This window comes from Mustela erminea, chromosome 4, assembly GCF_009829155.1.
Source record: "Mustela erminea isolate mMusErm1 chromosome 4, mMusErm1.Pri, whole genome shotgun sequence".
NCBI lineage: Eukaryota > Metazoa > Chordata > Mammalia > Carnivora > Mustelidae > Mustela > Mustela erminea.
In genome coordinates, this window is record NC_045617.1 from 11785709 (window position 1) to 11795876 (window position 10168).

The 10168-nt window shown below is 37.8% G+C and overlaps 1 protein-coding gene across 1 annotated transcript in view; it reads left to right on the forward strand.

Moving 5' to 3' along the window:
- Nucleotides 1-9141, forward strand: part of NOX3 (NADPH oxidase 3) — a 58858-nt gene extending 49717 nt beyond the window's left edge. Inside the window, exons 13-14 of the mRNA XM_032338641.1 lie at nt 6678-6828; nt 8440-9141. Of these exons, the coding sequence (XP_032194532.1) occupies nt 6678-6804 (127 nt within the window). The 3' untranslated portion in view covers nt 6805-6828; nt 8440-9141. The remainder of the gene's footprint in view (nt 1-6677; nt 6829-8439) is intronic.
- Nucleotides 9142-10168: the final 1027 nt, after the last annotated feature.

The window sequence follows — 10168 nt, forward strand, 5'->3', positions numbered from 1 at the left end:
GACCAAGAGCAGAGCTGAGTTTGCATTAACACTGCCCGAGCCGTCGTATTGGGTAGTGGCTTGGAAGTGTGTGTCCAAGCATGCCCAGAATGAGGAGTAGGAAACAGTTTGAAGGCAGGAAAACCACAGAGTTGTCACTTTTCTTGTCGCCCTTGTGAAGAGTGTGCTCATTCCTGTTCAGAAGCTGTAATCAAAATTTAGTATGTAAATGTACTTAAAACCCAATTGAGCTTTTCTGCACTTTAACTATGTAAACTCTTCCTGATGGATGACTTCATCTCCCGCAAAGTTAAAGACACCCCCTAAGCTTGTCACCAAATCAATCCTCTACAGCATACTTCCAAGCCCCCAAATTTTAAAAATAGCTCATTTGTAACAGCCTTAGACAATGGAACATAACTTGTTATATAGCTCCAACTATCAATGAAATTAATGTTAAGGTACATGTATGCAAAGATCAATGATCATTTCTTCCCTGGAATGCCCGATTTTTGGTAAGACAAGTCACCAGTAGAGAGCTTAGCACCACCCCCTTCCAAAAGACTTTTAAAATGACCTCCTTAAAGTAATTCTGTTTTCTGCTGTGTAAAAGAAGATTTATGTTTAATGAAGCTTTTAATGAAGAAATCTCAGAAAGAGAATGCCAATAAAATCTAATTTTTAAACAAGAAAATCTAATTTTGAGAAGTATTTCAATATCCTGGCCTTTGTCCAGATATAAATGAAACACACAATCCAATTATTGTTCCGCACAAAGGACAAAGTAACATTAATTTTCCTCAAGATGGTTATTAAAGAGATAAACAGTATGTTTTTCCTTAATTATGTCAAGGATATGTTTGTTCCCAAGCCTACTTGGCTATTCTTACAAGATAGGTCTTTCCTGTCATTAGCTCATATCTTTTGGCAAAGATGGGTCAGAAAGAATTGGTGGATTTGTTAGTGGCCTCAGAAAAGGTTCTTTGTTCTTGAGGGCCTTTGAAGTACGCTCTCAACCATTTCTATTCATCAGCACGAAGCCAAGGATTCTTAGGGCTTACTCTTTTAAAAACATTTACCTGTTCACTCAAAGCTGGAGTTTGTTCTTGTTCTAAGAAGAAGGAGTTAAAAGAATAAAGGGAAGAGGGGCAAAAATATTTTTTTTACAGAACATGAAAAATAGTACCAAAAATAAAGCTTGAAGGGAAGCAGATCAAAGAGAATAGTGCAAGCTCCAAAGGAACCAGAAAATTGCAAAAATAACAGTAATAGAGAAACAAATTGATGGGCATCAAAATGAATACAAATAAGAAAGGGGAGGAAAAAATTAAAAAGAGATCAAAGACTGAAAGTAGAAAAATGGGAAAGTGTACTCTATTGTTTTTATTTTGCAATTAATTTTTGTAATTTATCAGCTATATTACAAAACACAGCTCTAGTTTTAAAAGAAGATCACTGACTAGAGAGTGAATATATAGAAAGTAAGACTTTGATTGGCCCAAAATCACAGGCATGTGACATTCGCTGTACGTTGCTTATGTTGGACAAGCCCAGAAAAGTACTTCAAACACAAAACAATGAAAACCATTCTCCCAACTAAAATATGGTAGGTTAATTACAGGCACTGAGAGTCATGTCTTCCTAATCTATAGAAATGTATATCCTTCCCAAAAATGGAAGCTGTATTTCATTTTTTGTAAAGAGTCTCAACCTGTTCGCAAGCTTTCACAAGATAATCAGAAAATCAGGGATCATTTCCAAGAAGGTACACAGAATGAAAAAAATATGTACCTTTGTCACATCGAGCTACTCTTTGGATAGACACACATTGTGCATATACTCAACTGACTGAATCTGTGGATCGGTTGTTCTTAATTAATTGAGTAAAATGATTTTCCATAGGACTTCGGTCTTTGATCTTACGTTTCACCACATATTTATAATTTGCCACTCTTGACTTATGTGCTAATAACTTCCTTATGCTGTGTATATCTAAAACTTTATGTAATTAATAACCATAAAAACTTTGAAGAGTTGGCCATTTCTTCACAACGTGGGTAGAAGTGTTTCTCTTATCTCGAAAGAACAACTAAAGACTTCAGAAGAGTACCACCATTTGTTAGAACTGTTTAATCCAACCTAATGATGAAGAAAGGTGCCGACTTACCATATGATTGGGAAATTCTATTCCATATTGCAGGAATGTATTTTAGACCACCCATTGTTTTCAGAAATGTAAAAATACCTTTATACTAAATTGAGTAAATGTGTCCATCTGGAACCACATTTGCTTGTGTGCACACTCTCCAATTCTCATTTGTACATGCATATGTGCAAATGTTTTTTAAATGATATTTTTGACAAATTCACATTCTGATGATAGCACACAGGGCCTCTATCTAATAGGATAGTCTTAACATTCGTTACAAGAGGGAAGCGTTCAGAATACCAAAAGAGACAGACCCAAGTGGAAACCCCACACATGATAAATTATAACTTTGGGAGAAAAATAAAGCCATCATTAACTTATGACTGTGATATGGTCAGCATATTTCAATAGTGCCTTTCCACCAGAGGACATCCAGCTCTCCATTTAGAGTCAGGTGAAGATTCCGTGAAAATTACTGGCTTTATTCTAATTGTGGTAGCAAAGATTAGGGAGGTTGGTGAGCACAAGTGGATTTGTCATTATTTTGCTAAGTGTCTTTGATGGTTTTACCTAGAAAATTATTAGATATGGCAACTGTATTAGCATATTTCTGGATGAAGAAATATGTTTTATCTGAGAGAGGATGGAGAGAAGATGGGCAGAAAAATGGCCCTACCATTCCCTGGCATCCAATGCTTCAAGTCACCTACTTCTCTTTCTCTCTTGTTTCATTTTCTATTGGACCATGACCATCTTGAAAGGCAGGAACTTTGTCTGTGCCCCATGAAGCTAAGCACAGTGGGCAGCATCAGCAAGTGAAGGGACCATGAGATGGATATGGAAGCTGGGATCAGATTCCTAATTCTTCCCAAAGAAAATGGAGTTGGTGGGAATAGCAACTTAATTCTCAGTGGTGGGGAAGCACTGTTAGGAACGTTTGTAGCTCCTAAGGAACCACTGAGTAATTAGGATGCAGAGAAAAGTCACAGAGCAGGCTGCTACAAATCAACTGGGAGATGGGTTTAAAAAAAAAAAAGAAAAAGCTGGCCAACGCAATTATCATCTGTGGTTGTGAGAAGAAGGTGTTGTACAAAATATAATTATACAATGAATCATTTGGAGGAATTTCTAATGAAAAACATTCTCTAGGAAAGATTAACCAGAAGTAGTGTCCACTGTCTGATACGAAGTTCGTAGCCCTCCTTGTCTTCTTTCTAAGCCTCCATAAATTCATGGGAAGCTTCTCTTTATCGATTTTATTTGCAGAATGCACTCAGGGTATAAAGTAATTTGATTTTTTTTAAATGGGGTTTAGGGTCTGCCCCTACAGGGTTATAACTTACCAAGCATAAAAGCCAACACATAAAAACAAACATACAATTTAAAGAGAGAAGGGCTCAAGGCAGCAGAACCTGGGAATCCAGCAAGATGGTGGGATTACTCCCGGGCACACCCCCTCTCCCATATATCTGCTGAGCGGAAATCTCCTGGTGGGTGACATTTTGGATGCCTTTCATGCACAGCATTGCTGAACCGTTTTGAAAAAAAACACATCAACCCCACAGAAAAGAGCACAATAGCTACTTAGCAAATAAATAGGGGAATAAGAGGATTCTCTCTGTTGTTTATCAGAGTTAAAAATAATACTGTTAATGTTAAAACCATCTTTGCATGGTTTCATGTAAAATTTGTCCTTTTCTCATCAAAGTCAGCAGCCCAGACTGATCGATGCTGTTAATGTTGTCCTAGATCCAAGTCCTCATTCATGTGCAAGCTCTGAAGCTTGTAGGCTGTAAACCGGAGAATAATGCCTTGTGTTTTTATACTTCTTTTACAGGGAATCTTTTTTTTAATTCTAAGCAATCGTGGGTAATTAAACTTTATAGAAGAATTTTTTTTCTCTACCAACCCCATTAGGGTTCTGTTGCACTTGTCCATTGCCTCATAAAAAGAAAAAAAAAAAATGCTGTCGCATCTGTGCCTTACCGACTCTGTGCAGATTCTCGGCTCTGTGAGTCACACAGTATGCATTCGTGACAAGAAATCTCCACACTTGAAACCACAAATGCCGAGGAGGGCAAGCAAGGCAAGCGATCGGCTGCCCTGTGCGGGGACAGGAAGGCACAGAGTGCTAGTGAAGGTAGAAAATGAATGGCCTTTGTGAGACTTTTTGGTGCCCGCATAATCATGACAGTTACATGAATACAGCAAAGTGTGTACTTCGTTGTGCAGCGGAATAGCCACAACTTCAAAAGAGCAGGGTTGCTGTGAACGGCTGGGGACACCAGTGGTTCACCTGGCCGCTAGCAGTCAGAACCCTTTGAAATGGAGTCTTAAAGGCAGAGCATCAAAAGGCATCCTCAGGACCTGCCAACAGTCACTACGACTGCAAACGAAAGGGCAGCTCGAGCCTGTTGGGAATGGGCCAGTGGGCAATCTCTTTGGTGACACCTACGCGAATGGAAAAATATCACCACCCATAAGGGCATCTTTGAACACGGATGCAGGGATACCTCTGGGCCTTAGACACAAAGCCAAGCTGCTGCTCTTCGCTGGGAAGGGTTTTGCCCAACCCATCTATCACTCAAAATGTTTCACTTCAGAATTCCAACAACCCAGTGCTGGGATGCTGGTCCCAGGGGGCTGTAATCATTGTTGTGTTAACAGCCCACGTCACAGCTTCTGCTCAGCTCCGTGGAGCAGACAGAAATCCTGTGGGTCAGCGTGTGGGCTGCTACTGAGGCTCGCCGTGCACCGAGCACGGGACAGAAGGCTGTACCTGCCAAGTCCTGGCAAATCCTGTCAGAGATTCTAGGAGCCCTATAATGCCACCCCGTTTCATAGACAAGGAAATGGGGGGCTTTGAGGAGATAATAAACGTACCCAAAACTCCTCAGCAACAGAGTGGTGAAACCCACCGCATTCTTAATCAGCATCTTCTATTTCTATAAACACCTTAAAGTTGCTTCATTAAATCATAAACTCATATTTTTTCATGGAAAATACTTTCTAAAAAGGCACTTTCTCAAATTTCGCCATGCGAATAATAGCTTCGAAAATAGTACTTATATATTTTAAATATATTGTCATTTGCGAATGAATCCACTTGATAAGTTCCTTTGAAGCTAGAGTTTGGAATATAATTGAACCATCAATTTTTACCATGGTTATTATGGGCCTGGAACACATAATTAAAATGTGGATTGGATACATGGCAGAGAACCATGTTAACATATAAGCTAAGAAGAACGAGGCTATAGAAGAACTTCCCAACTACAGCCAGCTATCAAGGAGCAGAGATGCTGGATGGACCAGTCCTAGAGTCCCAAAATTTTTCCAAGACGGTGTTTCTCAAAGTATGGCTCATAGGACCATGTGCTTCAGTATCGTCTGGGGGCCTTGCTAAAAATGCATTCCTTGGATTCAAGACTGGGAATCTAGGTTTTAACAATCTGCCTGCGTGATTTTATGCACAACAAAGTAGGAGAGCTTATGCTCTAGACCAGACGAACTCACTCACTTGTGGCAGAGATTGGGAAAATGTTATAAGGAATAGAACATTGCAAGACAAGGGAAGTAGAGTCCGTAAGTCCCTGTAGAGACTGGCTGCACCAGACTTCCAGAGACAACCTGCATCCTTGCACCAGTGTCTTTTGTATATACAAGAGCTGGCAGCTGTGGTCCCAGGGGGTCTGAGCCACCGGGAGACAGTCACTATATGCAACAATACCTCTTCCACACAATTTTCTGAAACCCTCTGACTAGAGATGACAGCTTTCGCGTGACTCCACTTTCAGTGATGTCTTTCTCTTTCCAATTCTTATTTTTGGCCTTCTTTGAAAACCAAAGGCATTCCAACAGAAAAAATAAACAAAGCTGCTATCACTTTAGTATAAATTTTATTATCTATAAAAAAGCAGGGCTGAACAAGATATTAATAATAACTCTTTTTAAACCTTTTTGAGTGCATTATCTCATTTTGCACCAATATAACATATAATGGAGTCATTAGTCTCTTGTTGCACATGTGGAGATTAAGATCCTCCCCCAGATCTTGCAGATAATAATCAACGGAACCATTTATTCATTCCTTCAACAAATGTGGGGGTTTTTTTGTTTTTTTGTTTTGTTTTGTTTTTGCTGTGTGCCAAGCACTATTCCAGCCCCTGGAATAGTGATGAGTAAAGCAGAGCAGGAACCTCACATTCTGGTCACCAATCCAGGAGGACATGAATCAGGGTGACTGGACCAGAAATCCAAGTGCTATCACCTGTCATTGAAACTCCTTCCCCAGTCATCACAGCCCTGCCACCCCTGATATCCTAGGCTCCACCTGCCTGTGTGTTTTAGGATCTAACAAAATTCTGGGAACCTGTATGGGAGCATAACAATGAGAGTAGGAGAGAGAATCTAAGAAAAAGGAAGTGAGTAGAGAAAAATAAGTCAAGTCACAACTCCAACCACCTCACTAATTTTATGACTCTGTCTTGGTTTCTGGCTAGCCTTGCTCCTGTGTAACACATTCTTTCCTTGTCTTATCCTTCTGCAGCAGCAGCATTGGTGTGTTCTTCTGTGGACCCAAAGCTCTCTCAAAGATGCTTCAAAGGATGTGCCGCTTATATTCCTCAGCTGACCCCATGGGGGTCCATTTTTACTACAACAAAGAAAGCTTCTAAACCTTGGAGAAAAAATCGCATGTGGTATGTAAGTGGCTACAATCATGTAGGTCAGCAGTCAGGAAACGTTTCCTGTAAAGGGCCACAGAATAATTATTTTAGGTTCCATGGACCGTATGATCTCAGTCACAACTACTCTACTCTACTGCTTTAATTTACTCTTATTACTACCATCAAAGTGGCCACAAACAATAAATACATTAAGGTATGGGCATGGCTGTGTGCCAATAAAACTTTATTTATGGACATTGAAATCATACTTCATGTAATTTTGTCATGAAACATTCTTTTGATTTGTTCCTAAAGATTTAAAAATGTTCAAGTCATTCTTAGCTCATGGGCTATCCAAAAATCAGATGGTGGCCCAGATTTGGCCTGCAGGAAGTACTTTGCTGACCCCTGATAGACATCATTTTTCTCAAACTTGTTTTTGCGCTCAACGTTGCATCCAACATGGAGACTGATATGGCTGCCTGGCTCAGAGTCTCCTTTAGAAGTCATTTCAAATTTCATCACCCTCATGGCAGAGACATCTGCTTCCTAGCCAAACCTGATCTTTTCTGCTTAAACTTAAGCTCCTTTGTTCTTTCTTTTCATCCTCTGTAGACCTGAGAAATCACCAATGGGGGTTATCTTCCACAAAAATCCTTTATATCTTGAAGGTGATAAAATCATCTCTTACATCTCTCTTTTCTAGTCCAAACAACACTAGATTCTTAACCTTTCAGCCTAGGGTATATATTCTAGATCTTCAATCGTTCTTGTTGCTCTTCTTCAAATCCATTTCCATTTCTTCACATCCTTTTAAAATGTGTGGACTAAAATGAGACATAATGGGGTGCCTGGGTAGCTCAGTGTGTTAAGCCTCTGCCTTCAGCTCACGTCATGATCTCAGGGTCCTGGGGTCAAGCCCTGCATCGGGCTCTCTGCTCAGTGGGGAGCCTGCTTCCCCCTCTCTCTGCCTGCTGCTCTGCCTACTTGTGATCTCTCTCTCTATCAAATAAATAAATAATAATATTTTTAAAAAATAAAATAAGGCATAATGTTCTCATAGATGCATGACTAGTATTGGAGAGAAAAGTGATTTTTTAGATATTGTGTGCCATGTTTTTCAACACAGCTAATCTCTTTCTTTCCTTTCTTCCACATTTTTTTTCTTACTCTTTTTTAATGCATACTTCTTATTACTACCACATTTTATTTTCTTTTTCTTTTTTTTCATAAGCTCCACACTCATTGTGAGACTTGAACTCACAACCCAAGATCGAGTTACATGCTCTACCAACTGAGCCAACCAGGGGCCCCTACAATCACATTTTGATCTATGATCAACTTGACACTTATACCCCAACTCAACTTGTGCCCCACAAATACAATGGGAATTTTTTTATAATTTTATACTCACATTGACTCTATCTTTTTTTTTTTTTTTTTTACCATCAACTACTTGATCCCCAGAATGTTCCTAAGGTATTTCCTATATCTTATAGTTTTCTTAAATAGTATTGATCAATCTTTTGGAATTTTTCTTTCTAATATTTCAATATTGTTCTGAAGTTCAGCCCCAGATAATAATACTAGTATTTAGCTTCATAATATTCATAGATTTAATGATATCTCAAATCTTTTGTTTAGGTTTTCAACCAAATTATTGAATCCAGAGATCTCCACCATGAATTCTTGCAACCACCTGTTAAAATGAGTTCCCAGTCGGGAATAAGTTGATGATAACTAGCCATTGAGAATCGTACACAACATCATACTCTCTTAGCTTATAACTAACATGACATATGCAACAGAATAAAAACATTTCTTGAAGTTAAAATAGATTATGTTTTACAAATGCTTTTTATCTTTGTAGACCATAATTATGCCATGAAAGAGGATTAAATTGTCTGACATGATTTGTTTTTACAAAGTCAGCAGCCACTTAAGCTCTTTCAGAGATTTCTGAATTATAAATTGATCATTTCTTTTACTTTATCCTCGGATATTAATTTTGACTCTATGATTTCTAGGTCTATTTTAAAATACACACTAGGAAAAAATGTGGGCATATTCCCTCATGTCTCTAAAATTATTTCTACTTTTCTGAATTGGAATTTCTTCGTATCTTTAAGTGTCTTTTGATAGATATCACTCAAACTCTACTAATTCTAATACATACAGTCTTTCTGTGTATTCATTTCCCCACTTAAGTTTGATTCAGCTTTTATAAGAACTTTCTGCAATGTATATAGCTAATCTTTAACAGGAAAATTAAATGTATTAACAAGTTTTCCTCAGTTGTATTCAATTATTAGTTTTAATTCCCTATTTGAAAATAAATGCACTTTTAAGCCATTGGATTTTTGTCTAATAAATTATAGAATACTTGTTCTTAAAAACACATTTCCTTTTTTAAAAAGAACAGATTTCAGTCTTTCTACGTTTCTCTCAATTTTGTGGAAACCTAAAAGTGTTCTTTAAAAAATAAAGTCTTAAAAAAAAACCTGATCTTGCTGCATTTTTTAAAAATCTATTTACGTTAGAGAGAGAGAGCTCGAGCAGGAAGGAGAGGCAGAAGCAGACCCCTGCTGAGCAGGGAAGTCCTACATGGGGCACAATTCCAAGACTCTGGGATCATGACCTCATCTGAATTCAGACCTTTGATTGACTGAGCCACCCATGTGCCCCTTGCTGTAGTTTGTTTAAAAATTTCTGCTCTTTGCATCCCCTTTTTAGTTTTGACCTTTATGCTACTTCCCTAGATACTGTGTACAAACTGACGTATCTTGACAGAAAAATTTTTTTTAAAAATCCATAGACTTCTTTAATGCAGCAATAACCAGCAGAAAATGTGGGTTTTGTTTAAAAAAGAAATGATCCATTCAAAATAGAAATAAAAACATAGCAAACTTATAAATTTATTTAATACAAATTATGCAAGATGATTTGATAAATGACCAAACATTTATAGAGAGACATTTTCAAATGGAAAGAAATAGCATGTTTCTAAATGGGAATATTAATATCAAAGTTCCAAATAGTTCCAAATTAATTAATATGTTACACAAAATTCCAATCAAAATTTGACTTCTCATTATGACTTTTTGAAATGCTAGATATTCTAACGTTCATCTGGAAGAATATATGAGAAAGACAGAAGCAAAATACATGTGAAAAAGATAAAGGAAGAAAAGAGGGGAGAAAAGAAAGAACAACAACAAAAAAAAAAACGAAGGGAAGAGAAAGGGAAAGAAAATTCAACATCCAAGAACATCATCGTGAAGAAGACCTTAAAGTAACTAGAGAGAAAAACATTAAATTACCTACAAATGAACAATAAATCTGAAAGCTGCCTTCTCAAGAGCATAAACAGAGA